Below are 21,606 nucleotides of genomic sequence, written 5' to 3'. Positions count from 1 at the left end.
AAGTAAAACAATTGTTTAAAAAATTTCAGTTAAATGATTATCCGAAGCATATTCTCTGTAAGTGGTACAATTTATATTTAAAACGTAGATTTAATGTTAAAAACAGCATAGAAGATATTTCTTATGTAAAGTTTCCTTATGTTACTAAAGTTTTTGAAAAATATAAACCAATATTTAAAAAATTTTCTGTATGCATAGTTGCGAGCCAAAAGAATAAGATGTCAAACATTATCAGCATAATAAACAGTGAAAATTCGCCCAGAGACCAATTTAAAATCGCCGGTGTCGTATATAGGATGTCATGTACATGTGGAAGCCCAAATTATTACATTGGAGAAACCGGAAGAAGATTGGAGTTGAGAGTAAAGGAACATGAGGCAGCCATTAGACTGAGAAGAACGGAATCAGCATGGTTTTTACATTGCAGAAAATTTAATTGTAATATAAATATAAAAAATACTAAAATTTTGTATAGAATAGAAAATAACTTAGAAAGAAAAATTGTAGAACATTTCTGTATCGCCGAACATGTAAATTTACTTAATTTGAATGCTGGAATGATTGTTGATGCATGCTGGGAACGGCTGTTGGGTATAAAACGTAACCAACGAATAACATCTTGATGTATCCACTGAGGAGGCCTAGATGGCGAAATGCATTTGGATAAAATTAATAAAATGATGATTGTTCCTTGCCATTTGTTTGTCTTGTTTTGGCTCATAGAATCCTTGAAGTCGGAAATAGAAAAAGTATAATTTTTTACTTGTTTTTTTAACTAAAAATTTTTATTTTTAGTGTGTTAATATTATCACCGATCCCATTGGTTTTAATAATTGAATTTACAGTAGAGCGTCAATTATCCGAATCAATTGGGGACTGGGGTTGTTCGGAAGACCGATATTTTGGATAACCGATTATGTACAAAAAAATATATTAATTTATCGCATCTTGACATTTTTCTCCATTGTGTGTCGCTTCGTGTTGAATTTTCGTTGATGATAAGCCTAACGAAGACAATTGTATCGTTAAAAATTATTTTTTTATTTTATACGAACAAAATAAATATATTGAAAAATATAAAAACAATAAAAAATTATATTTCAGAAGTTAATTTAGTATCAAAAACGTAAAATATTTGAGTAGCCTAACACAGCCAAAGATTGCAGTGCCACAACACTGGCTAAAATTTAAATTTGCCGACTGGAATTCTTTCGAATGATTGATGTTTTGGATGATTGACTTTCAGATAATTGATGCTCTACTGTATATTTATATTTGTAGTATGGTTCATAATGTCTAATAATTTGTGTTTCTATGCAAGCTCTTGATGTATTTGCTACTTGATTATGTCTATGTAAATTATCTGTCTGTGCCAAGAGCTTGCATCCAGATGTAATGTGTTGTATAGTTTCTGGCATGATGTGACATTTTCTGCATGTGTCGTTTGTGATTGTTGTATCTTTGAGTATGCGTTTTCTGTAGTTTTTAGTATTTATGACCTGATCCTGTATGGCAACCACGAATCCTTCTGTCGCCCCCAAAGAGGCATTCCCAAGCTAACCAGCTGTTTTATGCAGTTTTGTCAACAAAATCCTTGGCCAGGTCATAGGGATGTCTTCCATGGAGTGCCTTTCGCATCCATGATTGCTTAATGGTGTCTATGCTATTTATATGTGGTATCATGTCCATACATTGTGAATGTAAATTTAATGGTGTATTATTTGAGTATGCTAGAGTTACTGCTTTATGTAACTGTGATTATTCTTGTTTTTTGTAGAAAAACTCTCGCAATGTCTTGCAATGTCAATATTTGTTTGTAGTGGAGGTTAACCATGTCGATCAGGCCACGTCTGCCATCTTTACATGGAAGGGTTAATCTTTCTATGGCAGATTTAGGATGATGTTGTTTATGGTTAGTAAGTGTTGTTCTTGTTTTCATTTGGAGTTTCTCAAGATCTGTGTGAGTCCAATCTATAGCTCCAAAAGAATAGCTGAGTACTGGGACGACATGTGTGCTTATTGCTTTAACATCATCTTATTTCATCAGTGAATGAAATACAAGCATAAGAAACACAACAACTGTGATAAAAATATATAAATAAAACTTGAAATTCACGTCATACCTTTCACCATGTGCCGTCATATGGTGAAAGGTATGACGAGAATTTTTACATATTCTGTTAATTTTGAGTTTTATTTATATATTTTTATCACAGTTGTTGTGTTTCTTATGCTTGTATTTCATTCTCTGCTGCAGCACTGATGAAATAAGATGATGTTTGCTTATTCTTTATTACAAGCCATGCATTTTTATGTATTCTAAGAAATTATATGTAAAATAAATTTGCTTACAGGTAGGTGTTGATGTCTGTTTAATAACAATAATAATGGGTTAGTGGCATTACATAATTCTATTAATAGCATCATATCATACGTTTTTGAGGGGAATACCATTTTGGTGTGCCGTGTTGAGTCATGGGTGTGCCGCAAGTAGAAAAAGGTTGCAAAACACTGCTCTAAATGATGAAATTGTATGATTAAAATAAATGATTTTTACTATTTTTTAAAACTGGTCACATTATTCTCTCTTATCAAAATAATTTTATAAAAATGAAAATTTTATTTATCAATCAACCACATATTTTTCAATTTGGAATGTCCATAGCTTATTGTGACTGAAGGCAGCAAAAACAGAATTTGTCAGTGAATCGCTCATCACTCATCAGCCAAGAATATGCTAACTTTTTCTAAAACAATTTCTTTTGTAAATTTGGCATAAATTTATAATTTTAATTCATCTTCTTATGAATAAGAAATAACTGGAAAACTTTTCCTATTTATATGAGTAAAAAACTTTAATTCTTTCTAACTTTATGATAATCATTAAAATAATTTAAATTAGACTTATCCTCTTTGGCATGTTATAACAACTAATAAATACTTCAGGAATTTTTCATTCTAAACAATTTTATGAAAAATTTATAATTTTTGACAATTCAGTATACTCAACTAAAAATTAATAAACAATAAAAATATTAAAATTAAAATAAAGAATAAAAAAAATGAAATTAATATAATTATGCTATACATGAATTTAATATTTAAAAAAAAATGAATAGGCAGTTGTACTTACTTGAATAAAGATATAACAGATATGGGCAAAATATTCAAGGTGACGCCAGGATTCAAAAGATGAATATCTGTTCGACGATTCCAAGATGCCATACTGCCCAAACTGTAGCGACATTTATGACTAATTCCCTATAAAATTATTATTATTATATATAAAATAATAACATTAATTTATGATTAAGTAATTATGTTATTACAAATCAATTTCTTTTAAATTTAAGATCTGAATTAACATACATTAACATTTGTGAATACAAAATATTATTGAAAATATATGATAACAATTAAGTTCATTGCTTAAAAGCAGTAAGTAACTGTTAATTCAGATGAATCAAATTCACATTAAACTAAAAATGTTTCTTCAGTAAAATTTGATTAATATCAAAGTAATATGCATAAAAATAAAATCCTTAAGTAATAAAAACTCATAGAATATAATATACAACATTCAAATGTAAATATTTTAAAATCTAAAATTATGTTTCACATAAAAAATAAATGCAAAAAAAAAATCAAAAAATAATAACTAAAAAACTTATTGAATAATGTTGATAAAACTGCTTACTTTTTCATATACAGTAAAACCACTTTACGATGAGCACTCAAAAGCTTAGGAAAACTGGTCAACTCAAGATCTTGTCAAAGGGAATGGATGAAAATATGATAGAGTACTGTATACCTCATACAATACTATGTCTAATAGCAATGCATAGTACTACATAGCAGCTGACCTAGCAATTATGTTAATCCCTTGGTGAGATAGCTACTTGCCACCTCTTTTAAATACAGTCATAATGTAATTTTAATAAAAAGATCTGAGGAGTAAGATCTAACACATTTAATTAAATAATTATTTTCTAAAAGTGAAATAATCAATCATCTGAAATTAAGAATGTTTTTTTATTTTTATTTTTTTCAGCCAATTTTGCCCATTCCTTTGTTGGTCCCTAGTCCTATATAGTATATATAGTATTATAGTGCAGAGGTTCCCAACTTGTGTTCCATGGAACCCTAGGGTTCTGCCAATAAAATCCATTGAATCTAGTGTTGTATGAATGTGGCAATGCAGATTTGGAAATAAAGTGTAATTGTTCTAATATCCAATCAAGTCCTCTTATGACATCCTATAAAGCTATAAATAACTCTAGCACACAGGTTCTAGTTATTTATAGCTCTATAAATAGTGGGAACCAATTTATTGATAATGGAAAAAACCAAAATCATGATATAATGTTTGATAAGATAATGAAAACCATAAAAATAGTAAAACTTAATCTAAAGCTAAAAAATCATTAAAAAAATAACATTATTTTTATGGTTATTTTTTAATAAAAGTATATAATACAATACATTTATTAGAATCTACATCGTACGATACCAGTGTCGCAGAGCATAGCTGGTTGTGTGAACAAGAAATTACATTGAATTAAGTATTTACAAGATAGAAGCAATATTACAATCACATATTATTAGAGTTTAAATAATAAAACATGACAATACATACTAGATACAGTGATTAAATATGATAAAAATTATCAATACATTAAAATAAAAGTGCGCAGAAAATGTTAAATCATAACATACAATGACATATATACAAGTGAGAAATATAATCCTGTTGATCTTAGAAAGACATGCAGAAAATAAGATGAGAGCCTGTTGGTGCTGAGTTAATGTCTCAGTCTGGGGATTTTGCTGACCCTATAACAGGTGTTAATCAGTTCCTTAAATAATTTATAGTTATGGTGCTTCAGGAGGTGCCTGTGCCCCTCTGCCAGACATCCCCACACTCCTCAACAGAGGTTCGAAGGTAGTGTCTCTCCTTCTGAAGACTAATGCAATCAAAAATATAGTGATCAATACTGTCTGGCACATTACAAAAATCACATAAATTAGTCTGAGAGAGGTTGATGCAATGGAGATAAGAATAGAAGCACCCATAACCAGTCAGGAACTGGGTAAAGTGATCGACGTGAATCCATTCGCTATGGAGGTATTCATCAATAACTGAGATGAATTTAAAAGTAGTGTGACGGTGGTCGTTTCCCAAATGGTTTGCCACCTGTCGAAAGTATCCTGTTTGAGTTTATTCTTTATATATTTAATTGGGATTTTATTATATACAGGATGTATGTCCGTGTTTTGAGCTGCCGATTTGGTGAGTACATCAGCCCTTTCATTGCCCACCATGCTGACGTGTGCCTTCGTCCAATTAAAATAATATGTGTTAGAGGAGCCCATGACCTCTTGTATGATGTTGTGAGCGATAGGGTGGTAAGTAGGATTCTGTAAGATAAGCAAGGCTGAGGAGCAGTCTGTATAGATCGAAATACGCTTCTCACTGTACCTGCTGTTGCACCACTGCAGTGCCATAAAGATGGCAAACAGCTCTGCCTGAAATGCAGTGCAACAGGGTGGAGCCTAAAGCTGTCTGAATGGATTTCATCTCTGCTGTAGTAGACCACAAAGCTGCTGCCGACACCTGAATCCTGCCTGGAGCCAACAGTGAACATGCTTAAGTCTGTGCATTCATCATTGTTGATCTTGATTCTTGGTAACTGATATGGGCTGATGGAGTCCCTATAACATATTGATTTCTCAATGTTGGCTGTGTGGATACGGTCACTGGGGCTATGGACACACTGCTCCCCCTGAGAGTGCCCCAGGTTTTTGTATAGTTTTCGATTACAAGGTATATAGAAGGTTTCTTCGTGATTACCAGTAAGCTAGAGGTGGGACAGGTTCTATACCCTTTAGCAATATACAGTAATGCCCTCCTTTGCGAAGACAAGAACTTCCTTCTGATGTGAGATTTGCTGGTAGCAGTGGCCCACGCACTGCAGGTGTAAGTAATGACAGGAATGTACACCATGTCGTAAATGATGGCCATAGACTTAGAGTCCAGTCCCAAAGTGTTTTTAGCAAACTGAGCCAAACTCTGAAAAATTTTGCCAGTGGTATTAGTGATATGTTCAATATGGTCAGTCCAGAGTAGTTTGTGGTCTAATATAATGCCAAGATATTTGAGGGTCTTTGTTACCTTGATGATGCTGTTTCCCATTTTAATTGTAGACATCCTCTTGTAAAGGTGCTTCTGTCTGGGCTTAGTAAAGATGATTCCCTGTGTCTTACTGGAGTTAAAGAATAACTTATGCCTTTTTCCCCATTGCTCAATGTTCTGAAGGATTCTATTGCCCTTTGTCTCCAGCTCTGATCTGGAATTGGCTTTAAAGAGGATAAGAATGTCATCTGCATAGGCAGCGGTGTAGTCTTGCCCAAAGTCCTGAGTTAGGAAGCCATCAAAAAGCACATTCCACAGAAGAGGGCCGCAAGCAAAGCCCTGAGGTCACCCTCTGGTTATGGAGTACTCAAAGTGGTTATTTCCAGATTGAATTACTGCCTTACGGTTGGAGAGATAGTCTATAAAAACGTTGAAGATGTTGAAGATGTTAATTGAAAGTACAGAGTTGGTGGAGCACTAGTGGCCACCAGGCAGAGTCGAAGGCCTTGCTAATGTTTGAGTTAATGCCCATTACATACCTGCCATTTTGTAGATGTGAAGAAATATTCTTGATGACATTATTAATTGCAGCTGTGGTGGGCCTCTGCTTCCTAAAGCTATATTGATTATTGCTTAGCTTATTATTTACTTCCAGGTAGCAGTTTAGTTTCTCAGCCAGGAGTTTCTCTAATACTTTCCCCTACACAGGGAGAAGCGAGATTGGCCTCATGCTGCCGTCCTTCTTAAGTATTGTTACCAGTCTGGCAATTTTCCAACATTCTGTTGGAAAGTGCCATGTCTGAGGCAATTATTATAGATATTGCTAAGCATATCAGGATGTCTTGCCCAGATAGCCTGGATGATGTCTGCTGTGATATCATCAATCCCTGGAGCTTTTTTCCTGTTGAGCTGGTTAATGGTGTTATTAATAAAAGTATACAACATATAAGTAATAATACAATCATTAAATATGCTTTAATTGTTGATATTCACAGCGCAAACCTATTGAATCTAATGACAGGAGTGGCCAGTCAGATGGTACTATATATACTATGATTCTAGTGACAGGATACTCTTGTCAGACTAGCGTCATATGTTGCCAAAGGATTAAGGTCCAATTATCTATACTGTGTTTTAGCACAATAGTACAGCACACAAGCAGACATATCAGTCAAAGATAATTAGAGTTTTATACTGCAATCATTTTGGTATATTTTAAGCATTTTTCATATAAAAATATAGTGGAAATTGTATAAATTTTTAGTGCTTTTAGTATTGTGTATACCCCAAATTAAAAAATCATGGAGCACTGGCTGAGAGAAGAGTTTTGAAGAAAAATGTAGCAAATACAGTACTTGAAAAGTTTATAGTGACAAGGACACAGAACAGATGAACACTAACTAAAGTACCAAAAGGCACTAGCACTGTTTGAATTATTGAAAAAAAAAAAGAAGTTAAATAATTCACATTAATTACCAGTTTGAATTAAGTAATAATATTAATATTCAATTATTAACTTGTTTTCTTTTTTTCACATTTTCAAATTGTTTTTGGTGTTTCTATTTGCTGTTTTATCTATGATCATTAAAAATTGTCAGGTTCCAACATTTTCTACAAAGGTGAAAAGGGTTCTGCAATAAAAGTGAGTTGGGAACCATTGTTCTAGTGCTGTGGTTCCCAATTAGTTTTTCCTGCGTACCACTTCAAGAAAGAACTCAAACTTGCATACCCCTTATAGCAGAAATTCATATTAATCCATACTAATATTATAAATTCAAAGGTAATTCTGTCTGTCTGTTACCTTTTCACATCTAAACTTCTGAGCAGGTTTTAATAAAATTTGGCACAGAGATAGCTTACATGTTGGAGATGGATGTAGGCTACAATTTACTGCGAGAAAATATCTTACTCCCACGAGAAAATTTGATATAATGCGGGCGAAGCTGTGAGTAGACAGCTAGTGATAAATAGAATAAGTTTTTTTACATTTATTACCTTTAAAATACAATTCTAATACAGTGGTACCTCAGGATACGAAATTAATCCGTTCCGAAACTGAGATCGTATCATGAAAATGTCGTAAGGTGGATCATCTTTTCCCATACGATTACATGTAAAACCAAATAATTCGTTCCAACGCGAAAAACATACTCAAATTAAAGCCAAGTAATACATTAAAAAAAATAACTGTAGTAAGAAAAACAAATGAAAAATGCGAACTAATGTAACGTCATATGGTGAGTTTTTGTTCGTATCGTGGAGCAAAAATATGTTCGAATTTCATGTCGTATCCTGAAAATTTCGTATGCTGGGGCGTTCGTAACCTGAGGTACCACTGTAATAATGAAAATAACATAAGGTTATTTAATTTTAATGTGACAAATGTGCACAATTTTCTTTGCACAACTTTGTAAAATCTGGTTGCTTTTTGGTCAGCTTCAGTCTCGAGTCATCTTTGAGCTGAAGTCGGTGACGATGTTTAGTTTTCATGTTTGTCATGGCCAAAAATCTGCTTTCGCAAGGTATGTTGTGCAAAATGGTAGTAAATATTTTATTGCCACTTCACTGATATGATAATGATAATTGTACAATTTTTGTTTCTTGCATAAGATTTTCATTTAGGTATTGTCACAAATGCATTTTTTTGATGAAATTTCGAGAATATTTTTAGTTATAAATAAATGAATTTGTGCATTCAACATCATGTTGTAAATTGCCATGACAAGTTGCTCAGCTATTCTAAGAATGTAATTCAACTCTTTTATGGTGTCATGAATGCTCATGCAATGTGTATAAGCATGTTTAATCCAAGCCCTGAAAGATGCCAATTTAATGTGTCTGGGATCGATGGATTGATGTGGGATAATAATGGGTATCATAATAATAATATGATAATCAGAAAATACAGTTTTCTGGTACAATTTTTAAAGTAATTTCTGGTGTATTTGCAGCTTCACTAAAGAATTTTGTGTATGAATCCATAATTGTATGTCAACCCCATGAATCTATCACAAGAAGAAAACTTTTCTTTACGTTTGGGACTATTTGTCTTTCCAAGAAGCATTCATTTAAAGACTCGCTCATTTTGCTAACTAGCTGCGTTATTTTTTGATTACTGATGTTATAGCAACTCTTAAAATGATGTAACCATGTATCGTTAACCTTGAAGTTTAAGTTAGTGATGTTAGATCAGACTCAACTTGAGTTTCTGTATTGAATTAACTTTAATAACAAAAATTTCCTCTCATCGTCTGATTTTCTTCTTTGCATTCCCCAATGACAAGCAGATGAAATGCCATTCTCTGAAAATGTCCTCAAAATTGGAATGTACTATTTTAGAATTTTTGAATGGATTTTAGGAATACCACTTTGGATCTGACATTATCTAGTTACCAGGGCTGTGGAGTCGTGTAAAAATCTACCAACTCCAACTCTGACTTTTCCTTACCATCCGATTCTGACTCCAACCAGGGGCAAATATGTTACTGAAAGAGACCCGAAAATTCTTGTCATCACATGACCACAGAATATAAGATTCAATAAATAGAATTCTAATAAAGATAGAACGTAGAAACTTTTTATTCCAAAGCTACAAGACTCCTCTAAGTAATATATAAATATGTATTTGATAATTTTTACTTTTTCGGTTGTTATATATAACAGATGGAAATGCAGCACTCGGACAAAAAATGATCCCTTTCAAATTTTTACATTTTTGGACTCGGGACACCTTGAAATTTCGAGATATACAAAAGATTTGAGGTTTTTTCTGTGTGTGTGTGTGTGTGTGGGGGGCATGATTTTGTTCACCGTGTTTGAAGCCTAATAATTTCTGTGGTCAGAGTGGTCAGAATCGAAGTTGGATAGTTTAACGCAGGAGTTAGTTATTAAGCATCAAAGTGGTTGAACTAAATCGTGTCCCCATAAACGTTCTAACATCTTAGGCGAGAACATCTTAATGAGTTTTACTGTACTATTATAAAATGACAAAAAAGCTTACTTTGAGGGTAGAGACGAGTTTTATTTTATTATTTATTATTTTTTAATTTTGATCGCTAATAATGAGTAAAATATTCATTAACATGACACATGACCACTTTTATGTCTTTACCCTGTCATCCTTTAATTAAGAACCAAAATTTAATAGTATTAATGTCCCTTTATATGCAAGCTACAGTACAGAATTTTGTCTCTTAAACTTTACCCATTCTGAGATATTGTTTAATATCTCAGAATGGGTAAAGTTCTGAGATATTAAACAATATCTCAGAATTCTGAGATATTGTTTAATATCTCAGAACAGAAAATAAAGAAATTAAACAAATTAGACGCCAACACACACACTTGCGCAAATTTTTCCCCTTTTACTGACTTTTTTGAGGAGAGGTCTCCAAACACGTAGATTTGCAAAAGAAATTTGGAGGGTCAAATTTGACATGATTCCAATACTTTTCCATTTTATATACATTACAAGTTGGGAAGTAAAAAGGAGTCAGAGTCGGTGGATTTTTTTATGACTCCAACTCCGACTAAAACACCAAAAATCCACGACTCCGACTCCACAGCCCTGCTAGTTACATTAAAAATTTAATACATTACACAAATGCTACAGTAATATTCTGTATCATAACAAGATCTGAGTAATATTCCTACTAGCAATTTGGAATATTACTCAGATGCCAGTTTTGATCTGGAGAAAAGTTTAATAATGTTAAATGCTTTTGCTGAAAAGAATAAGTGTTTGCTGAATCAGTACATTCTCAGTTTCTTTTTCAAGAATATCTAGGATGGTTATGGAAATAAATGCAGTAACAGTGTAATACAAACCACAACATTTCCTGTGCTGTTAATTGAAATTTAATTCAATTGTACAGTTTCTTAAAGTAATCTTTGTAGCATATTACAAAGAATCATCCTAGATATTCTTGAAAAATAAATTAAGAAAGTGCTGATTTGGCAAATACTTATATGCACAACAACATCTTATCTCACTGAGAATTATTGTAACAAACGTTTTCAATTTGTTCAATAGGCCATCTTGATGGTCTGTAGAACAAGGTTGAAAACATTCATTACAATAATTCTCAGTGAGATAAGATGTTGTTTTGTAGTTTAAAATGATCTAACTGGGTATTAATTAAGTACTTATATGCAATTGAATATGCAATTAAATGTTTTCACCCTTAATATAATTTACAAATTTTAGCATACATTTCTTTATAATCACTTAAAAATAAGTAAAATCCATTTAAAACGTATCTTGATTGATTCAGTGAAAGCAGATAAGTCATTTAATATTTGATAATTTTAATATACTCAATCAATTAAAAATGCAACGATGAAAACAAAACTGCAAAGATACAAATCCTTTGAAAGAGACTCTTTAATCCGTCCAATATTAACAATTCAAAATGAATGTTGAAAATTTTTAAAGTCCTCATTGTAATATATTCTATAATATTTTTGTCACTAAAAATATGCCTTTTATATCTTACCTGTTGTTTAATTTCATGATTCCAGTCAGGAATAAATGCCACAGCATACCAACTTCCTGGCAATGGATTCATTAGATGAAATTCTGACATTTCCCTAGGCTGAAAATGAGATATCGTTTCTAAAGAATATAAATGTTCCATAGGTATAAGCATATTTTCTGGAAAAGAAGCATTGTCGGGAGATATCACAGGATAGCTGCCGTACCGAAGATATCTAAAAGTAGAAAAAAATTACTAGAATAACTATTTTAATTTTATATTTCAATCGAATATAATTTAATTATAATTGTTTCAGTGATAAAAAATCTGTCATATTATTGTAATATTATTAGCAAATACAAAACTTATCTTAGATTCAAAAATATTTAATTTTTACTTCAATTCTTTAACAGAAATCTTGAAACCAAAAAAATGCTATATAGTTTACGGAGTCAAAATGCAGTTAAATATTTTTAAGATATTGCATATCTCACTGTCAAATCAATCACTTACATATATGTAAAGATAAAAATTGATTCAAACATAAAACACAACAACAAATTTCAATGATCTATAAATTTTCATTTTTTTTTATTTTTTAAATAAAAACAGTGTTCTAAAAATAAATTATTAATAAAGTAATAGAATATTATCATTTTAAAACAACCACCCAAAAAATAAAACTTTCCAAAACTATCTAAATTAAATTGGCATTCAAATTATAGATTCTTGTCTCCAAGTCTTTTATGATGACAAACTGATGTCAAGAACAACACTTTCAGATCTAAATCAGTACCTTCATGTTTATTCAAAACTGTATTTTGACTCATTAAATGGATAGCATCTTTGTTCCAAGATTATATATACACAAAAGCAAAAAATAAACTTTAATTAGATAAACATTTTCAACAATTTTTGAAAAATAAATTACACTGATATAAATTTTTATTTTTATATTTATTTCGAACGCATTTTATGTTCTATATTTACTGTTCTATTTTTGGTAACTGAGGAAGATCGTTGAAAACGATTGAAAACGTTTTTATTTTATTAAATTTTGCTGGATTTATATCGGTGTAATTTATTTTTCAACTTATTCTACCTCCAGTACGTTTTGGTTATATGGTTATATATTCAACAATTTTCAATTGTTGTCTTCAGGTTAATGAATAAAATACAGAAGTTAAACTAGTATCTTTTTAAAAATGAATGTATCTGATTTTTATTGGAAGGTATGTATATGCCCTTCCTTTTCATCCCACTTACAAACTATTGCCCAGTGAAATGACGTCAGTTATTTCACTGGGCAATAGTTTGTAAGTGGGATCAAAAGGAAATTTCATACAAGGATTTCCATTTATTTATCTAACTAAAGTTTATTTTTTAAAAACTTTAGTTAAAAAAGCAAGTTTTAAAAAGAAAAAATTTGTATCTTTCAGTTGATTTAAATAATAAAAAATATAAAATCCTTTGTTGTTCAGATTTTTGTTTCTACTTTTTGTATTGTTTGTTTGTTTGTGTTTGTTTTGAAGATATATACAGTATTCTAAAGAAAACAATTATAATATATATTGAATTTTTTTTAAAGGACAATAGTAGCATTTTTGATTAAAGCCAGATGATCTGCTAAATTATCAGACTCCAAGCAGATTCTTTTCTTCCAGAAAGTCTATGTTAAAATTAATCTATACTAATATATAAAGTGAGAATGTTTGTTTGTTTGCTCAGAATCTACTAAACCAATTTTTAAAATTCTTTTGCTATTGGAAAGTTTATTCCAGATGAACATAGGCTATATACTATTTTCATATTAAAAAAGGAAAATGCACCAGAACAATATCTTTACTGTGGCATTTGTCTGGCATCATTGTTTGTCTGCTCCATTTGAGGTCAATTCCCTTTGCCACCTGATGGACTTTTTTAAACTTATTATCATCTTATATTTTCAATTTTGGTTTTGATTCATGCAGTTCAAGTAGCTGAGTATTTGATTTATTTATATTGTCTTCATCATTTGTTTTTTTATAATAATTCTCATGTTATCAGATACTTACAACTATAAAGAGTGAATTTACTTTCCTAAACTTTTGTAGTAGGCCTATAGTATTTTTCTTTGTTCATTGTTTTACTATTAATCCTACTGCACCATTATTTAAAAATTAGTCTTATGTTATGAGATATCTACCTACATAAATTGAATTCTTTCAATTTCTTTTCAGGAGTACACATTTACAAACTTCCAAAATCTTTAACCGATCTGGGCAAAATACCACATGGTTACTCTCTGGTACCCTACGGGAAACATGGATTATCATAAAACTTGGACTCCTCACTCTGTCTTTCTGATTTCATCTCCCTACCCCAGCATTATAATTGTGTCAGGGTGTACCAGGGTGGTGTCCTGGTATATATTTTTTTAAAGCAGGACAAAGCCCTTATACTTTTTGAAGCTGGCATTAAGCCTTATCCAAATCACTTAAGCCATTTATTTCAAACACCATGCTACTTTTCATTGGATCCTGGCCCACAAGGGCTGTGATGGCAACGAGCAGGCCGACAAGTTGGCTAAAAGGGCAACTGATTCAAATACACCAGTAACTTACAGTAGCATTCCTCTGAAACATATCAATAAGAATGTTAAAGACATCACCAATAGGCTATGTCAGGAAGAGTGGCACAGTTCAACTACAGTTAGACACTGTTACAAATTCTTCCCCTCCATTCACAAAAGAATTAATAATAAACATTTCAAACTCTCTTTTGGTATCACCCAGTGCCTCACCCAGCATGGGAACTTTAACAGTTACCGCTACCGCTTTCAGAAAACCAACTCTAAAAATTGTGATATCGACAATGTCATGTCGTGTCTTACCACGACATGTTAAGGGCGCGTCGAGCGTAGCACCCGAGGGCGAGACGCCCGATATATAAACCCTGTAACCGAGGGCAGTGTGCCCTTTTTGGATTGTCGCTGAATCCTGTTCTGTAGTTACCGGATAAATGTTAAATAAATGTGAAATGTTCTAAGTATCGTGTCCATTCACTTCTCAGGCACTACTAATGTAAGATTCACGGGAATTTTACATCTGGCGACAAGGATTGGATTGGATTGAAAATAAGTCCTGAGGAAACAGAATAAGCACAATCTTCACCGGTACCACGTGGAGCAAGATCAATGGCTACCTTCGGCTGTCTGGAAGAGTTCGACCCTACACACCCAAGTCAGTGGATTCCTTATGCTGAGAGGCTCGATGCATATCTAACTGCTAACAATATAGAAGACGAAGAGAGGAAGAAAGCTATTCTGCTGACGGCATGCAGACGAGAAACGTACAACCTGTTGAGGTCTCTTTTGTCTCCCAACTTGCCAGCCACGAAATCCTTTCAAGAACTGAAGGACGTTTTGAGGTCACATTTCGCTCCCCAACCCTCACGAATTGTTCGTAGGAATCAATTTTATAGACGTGATCAACAGAAGGGAGAATCTCTGTCTGTCTATATTGCGGAGTTGCGTAGACTCGCGGAATTTTGCGAATTCAGTCCTCACTTAGAGGAGATGTTATGTGATAGATTAGTTTGTGGTCTGTTGGACGAGACGTTCCAACGTCGCCTTTTTGCTCGAAAAAACCTATCGTTTTTAGAAGCACAGGAAGAGGCCTTAGCGGCTGAAGCTGCTGTTCGTTACACAAAAGAAGTTAGGCCTAACAAGTGCACTGAAACTGAAGTAGGTCTAATCCGGAACAAAGGGGAACCGGGCATTGAACACTCGCGATTGCATCAGGAATATGATAGGGACAACCAAGCTACCCTGAATCAATAAAGGTCTGTAAAGGCTGCGGAGGGAAGCATAATCGCAAAGAATGTCCGTACCGAAAAGGCAAATGTTTCCTTTGTAAAAAACCGGGCCATATTCAGAAGGTATGCCGTTCAGAGAAACGTTCTTTTTCCATTTTGTCTCAAATGGAAAAGGTAGTTAAATCAGGGGTCCACGTGAACCAAGTAGCTGATCCTTTGTTGACCGAAGCTATAACCGCTCTAGTCAAAATCAACGGGAAGAGTAGTCGTTTCCAAGTAGATTCGGGATCTCCGTACACTATCGTGTCAGAAGGCGTTTTTAACAAGATTTTTGGTAACAACTCCCCGAAGTTATACCCTTTCCGCACTATTTTGCGTGGGTACTCAAAGAAACAAGTTCGAATTGCCGGCCAATGCCAAGTGAAGGTCACATACAACAACTTCACCCGAGAACTTCCACTAATCGTGGCCAGGGGAAACAACATAAGTTTGCTAGGGAGAAACTGGTTCAAAGAGTTAGGGATATGTGTCTCAGGCGTATATCGCATTTTCCGAGACCGAATCCAGGAGTTGATGGAAGAGTTTCCGAGGGTATTCAAAGAGGGGTTAGGAACATATAAAGGCCAGCCGATTTCAATCAAATTAGACCCGAACGTAACGCCCATCAGATTAAAGGCAAGGCGCGTACCGTTGGGGATTCGTCAAAAGGTGGACGACGAACTTGAGAAATGGGTCAAGCAGGGAATTTTAGAGCCGATAACAGATCCTGAGTGGGCTACCCCCATTGTGCCGATTTTGAAGCAAGATGGATCGGTACGCATCTGTGGGGATTATAAAATTACACTTAATAAGGCACTGCGGCCCACCGCTTATCCCATTCCAGCGATCAATCACTTGTTGGCAGATTTGGGACATGCGAAAGTATTTGCCAAGCTTGATCTGGCCCAGGCATATCAGCAGCTCGCGGTAGATGATGAGACAGCCAGGGCTCAAACGATTATTACACACAAAGGGGCCTTTAAGGTCAAAAGATTACAATTTGGTATCAACGCGGCGCCAGGGATTTTCCAAGCTTTTATCGAACAACTTGTAGGGGGAATAGAAGGGGTAATCCCATACTTTGATGATATTCTCATTGCGGCTAAATCCGAGAAAAATCTGCTGCATAAGGTTAGGCAGGTTCTAGAGAGATTCCAATCATCGGGCTTGCGCATTAAAACACAGAAATGTGTTATAGGCGTTCCAAGTGTAACATTTTTGGGGTTTAAGATAGATACGAACGGAATTCATCCCTCGGAGGAGAATGTCCGGGCAGTTTTGCACAGTCCTGTACCATCTAATAAAAGAGAGCTTCAAGGGTTCCTGGGGCTAGTTAATTTTTATCATATTTTTCTAAAAAACAAAGCCACGGTTGTGGAACCATTGCATCGTCTTCTGGACGTGAACATACCGTGGGAGTGGGGGCCCAAACATGAAAAAGCGTTTAAGGCCGTCAAATCATTGTTGACATCAGACGCCGTACTAACGCACTTCGACTCAAAAAAACCGTTAGTGCTAACATGTGATGCGTCACCTTACGGTATTGGATCTGTCCTCAGCCACCGCATGTCAGACAGAAGTGAGGCACACATTGCATACTATTCGCGCACGCTATCAGCAACGGAACGTAACTATGCACAGATAGACAGAGAGGCCTTGGCAAACGTGGCGGGAGTGAAGAAATTTCACGACTATATCTACAGACGGCAAGTGGAAATACAGACTGATCACAAGCCTCTTCTCACCTTACTTTCGTCATCCAGACCGACTCCAAGCATCATCTCACCCCGGATGCTCCGATGGAATAACCTCCTGTCAGCATATGACTATATACTCGTCTACAGACAAGGAAAATCTATACAGAATGCGGACGCGTTGAGTCGTCTTCCGGTGGCCGAAGTTCCAGAGCAGCAACCGAACGAGAGAGACATCTTCCTTATAGACGTCATGGAGTGTCCATCTCTGTCAGCTAGAAAAATATCCCTAGCAACCGATAAAGACCCAATCTTATCTAGAGTGAAGACTTGGGTTGTGACTGGCTGGCCCAAGCAGAAAACTTCAGGCCTTTTTCAACCATTCGAAAACAGAAGTGTAGAACTGTCAATCCATAAAGGATGTTTGCTATGGGGAAGTCGTATCGTAATTCCTCCCCATCAACGTAAAATATGTCTTAATATGTTGCACGTCGCACACCTGGGTATTGTTAAGATGAAGGCACTGGCTAGGAGTTACATTTGGTGGCCAGGTCTGGACAGCGACATTGAGAAATTAGTCAGGTCATGTGCGAGCTGTCAAGCAGTCCAACATAACCCTCCCAAAACAATGGCCGCTTGGGAACCGGAGGAAGCTCCATGGAATAGGCTCCACATAGACTTTGCCGGCCCCTTTCAGGGAAAAATATTTTTCATAGTGGTGGATGCCAAGTCCAAGTGGTTGGAAGTGGATATAGTGCCGTCAACATCTGCAAATGGAGCAATTAAAGTGTTGCGGAAACTGTTCGCCACGCACGGAATACCAACAGTGATCGTATCAGATAACGGCACTGCCTTTACATCTTGCGAGTTTCGCAACTTCCTTAATAACAACGGTATTCAACACATCACTATGGCACCCTTTCATCCATCGTCTAACAGACAAGCGGAGAGGATGGTGCAATTTACAAAGCAGGCTCTGAAGAAAATGAAGGGAGCGGACATAGGATTGAAGTTAGCGAGAATGCTAATATCACAGCATGTGACACTGTCGTCAGCAACGGGAGTGAGTCCGGCGGAACTGCTGATGGGGCGGAAGTTGCGGACTTGCATAGATAATTGCTACCCCTCAACAAAAGAAGGCAGCATTGAGGAAGCAAGAAGGAAATCTCCAAATCGAGCCTTCTGGGTGGGTGATCCAGTTTATGTTCGAAGCTTCAATTCCACCGAGAACTGGACCCCAGCTGACATCACGGATGTGAGAGGAAATGTCACTTATTTGGCCCGTACAGAGGATGGTCAGATAATTAAACGTCATACAGACCAAATTCGACCACGTTTTCCAGAGGAAACTACAGCCAAATGAACAAACGAAGAGTCTCCTCCAAATGACAAGTCGGACGTGGAAGAGCAAGTTCCAGACGAAGTGGAACAGAGTTTGGATGTACCTACCAGCAACCCCAGAGAGGACCGCCAGCCACGCATAAGACAACCTCCGAAATATTGGAAAGATTATGTATCTTTCTAGGAGGGGAAGGAGTGTCATGTCGTGTCTTACCACGACATGTTAAGGGCGCGTCGAGCAAGACGCCCAATATATAAACCCTGTAACCGAGGGCAGTGTGCCCTTTTTGGATTGTCGCTGAACCCTGTTCTGTAGTTACCGGATATATGTTAAATAAATGTGAAATGTTCTAAGTATCGTGTCCATTCACTTCTCAGGCACTACTAATGTAAGATTCACGGGAATTTTACAGACGATGACCAAGATGACGATGTAAATCATTCCTTATACAAATGTACCAAATATGAAAATCAATGCACCCAGTTTGAGGCTGCATGCCTCCATGTAGGCTATAATTGGCCTCCTAATAAAAAGGACTTATTCATGAACAGTATCCTTTTTAGGATGTTCAGCAAATTCATCACCAAGACCAGGACTCTAACACAGATCACCTATTTACACCAACATATGTTGAGCCCAACCAAATGAGCGATAATGACTTGCCAGCTTCTACTGACATCAACAATGATAACATGAATGAGGACAACTGCTATGATAACAGTAGCAAAAGTGATGATGCATCATTCTGGCTGTCAAAGTTTGCACCCCAACTGTGGTTTGTAATTATCCCATAGGTAATAACCAGGACATTGTGTTGCCCATCCACTTTCTAACTGTATGTAAAGTTTTTGTGCTCTCCTCACTGCTTTGGTTAATTGTTATTTTAACTGCAATGTAACATGTTACTTGCATTCTATACTGCACTTATCGTTTGCATTATCTGAAATGTTGTCACAGCCGATTTTCTTTTGTGTTTAACTTCCCAACCTTTTGTATTCTTGCTCCAGTGGTGGGAAGCAGTGCAGTGTTTATCCTTATGTAAATGATACTTTTTACTGTTCAAATTTTTCCTATTGTAATACCAACATCACTGTGCCTTTATTGGTATGCTTGAGCTATTGCTTTGTGCATCTGCTTTTATTTCTGTTATTATTTTTGTATATTGTTTTTACTGCAAAGTTTGTTCTTTGTTTTCTATGTTGTAACCCATCCATAATTGCAAAAATCTGTGAATTCATCCCATTTTGTAATTTTTGTACAATTTTGGTCCTAATAAATTCTAATGCAGCTCTTGGGGCCCTTTCCTTCATTTCCACTTTCCAATCAATCTTTCTCTTTCTTTTTCTCCATCTTAAGTTCTTCCCAGCCTTCTTTTTTTTTCAACCCTTAGGGCAAGTCAGTTTACATAACAGACAGCCCTCTAATCCTTTATAACATCATCATCATCTAGGGTGGACTTTAGACTATGTATCCCAGCCAAAAAACAGAGAAAATTACTTCTTGTATAGTTCTTTGCACTGACTATAAATATATATAGGTCATTTTTGGCATATTTAAACTGTTTTGCAGATATTTACACCAAAAAGTTGCTCTTTGTCTATATAAAACTATATAGACAGTGACAATTCAAACTCAGGGCACTGGTAGTCATAAATTAAAAAGTGCTAAGGCACTGATTAGTGCCCTGGCACTTTGTAATTTATGATAATCCTCTCTCAGTGTTCCCAGGCAATGCCAGACATTCTTTGCCAGTTTATTATAATTATTAAAATCATCACAAAATGACAGCTTAACTGCCTACCTCTAGACAAATTACTTCATATCTAATTATTAATTCTGCCTAATAATAACTTGGCAGATTGTCTGGCTTTAAACAAAAATTGAGTTTGTGGATTGTTGTTTATATATAACATTCTTCTATTAATCAAAATTTAGTTCTAACTTAAGCAGACCATTATCATTTACAATTTAACCAGGTACTCATTTTAAAATATGTGCAAATGAGGGCTAAACTGATTGAACTACAGTTAATTTTAAAATGTATTTATTTATTTATTGATGTGTATATTTGTGATATTATATTGACATGTTAACAAAATTGCTCTATTCAAAGAATGATTCTACAATCAAATATTAAAAACAGGAAAAACTGGGGAGTCCCTAGAAATCAGGGAAATCTGGTCACCCCCATCTACTTATAATTTCTGACAACATAATGCTGTTTCTATTAAATACAAGTAAAAATATTTTATTGTGTTTATAATTCTAATGATAATTAGTAAATCTTACTCTTGTGTACACTACACTTACTGTGGTGAAAAATATGCATAACTTGAGCACAGATTCTTCCAGACTACAAAACAGTTGGTCCAAGTTGTGTATTGAAGAATCAAGTAGTTTATATAACCATATAATATTTTTAAAAATTATTGTGTTATGTTTATATAAACCACTTCATTCTTCATATCTATTGTATTAAAGAAATTCTTTAAAAACTTATTTAATACTAGTTGACGAACCCAGCTTCACTTGGGAAAATTATATATTAAGTAAAGGTCGAAGGTACTCATATAAAAATGCATACAGGGAAAATATATATATATATATTTTTTCCCTGTATGCATTTGTATATATATATACACACTGGTAGATGATATATAATTCAATGTATAAAACCTCACTAACTGATTATCCAGATAAGCAGTCTCAATTTTCCAGTCCCATCAATCTTTCTTAGATACTAATAAACTTTAATTCTTGTTAAATTGTCATTAGATCCAACCATAACTCTTGTTAACTGATCAAAGATCAGATCACAATTTTTTGTTCATTTTTACAAAAGCATAGTAGTATTCTTTTTCATAAATGAAAAACTGAGAAAAATAAGAAATGACACTGCCATAGTTACCTCAAAAGTTAGAATCTCATTTTAACTTTATTCAACAAAGTCAGAACTCGGAAACAACTTTTTCAAAGTGCACGAAATGGTTTCCCATCTATACTTCAAGTATTTTTAAACTGCACAGTATCGCGCACATGCATGTTTGTCCTTGGATTTGTGTGCATTTTGTTGAAAGCTAAAAAAAAAAATGCTAAAAATCTTTAAATGCACAAACTGTAGTAAATTGT

The 21,606-nt window shown here is 34.6% G+C and overlaps 1 protein-coding gene across 1 annotated transcript in view; it reads right to left on the bottom strand.

Annotated features, from left to right (window-relative positions):
- The window catches only part of LOC111638485 (post-GPI attachment to proteins factor 6-like), a 56,011-nt gene that overhangs the window by 7,747 nt on the left and 26,658 nt on the right, over nt 1-21,606 (bottom strand). Inside the window, exons 3-4 of the mRNA XM_023384214.1 lie at nt 11,629-11,842; nt 3,134-3,261 (exon numbers count right to left, since the gene is read on the bottom strand). Of these exons, the coding sequence (XP_023239982.1) occupies nt 3,134-3,261; nt 11,629-11,842 (342 nt within the window). The remainder of the gene's footprint in view (nt 1-3,133; nt 3,262-11,628; nt 11,843-21,606) is intronic.

This window comes from Centruroides sculpturatus, unplaced genomic scaffold (genome assembly GCF_000671375.1).
Source record: "Centruroides sculpturatus isolate CEXI.00-Female unplaced genomic scaffold, Cexi_2.0 scaffold1110, whole genome shotgun sequence".
In the NCBI taxonomy this organism is placed as follows: Eukaryota; Metazoa; Arthropoda; class Arachnida; order Scorpiones; family Buthidae; genus Centruroides; species Centruroides sculpturatus.
The sequence above is the reverse complement of the archived record's forward strand: the minus strand, read 5'-3'. Positions and strand labels throughout refer to the sequence as shown.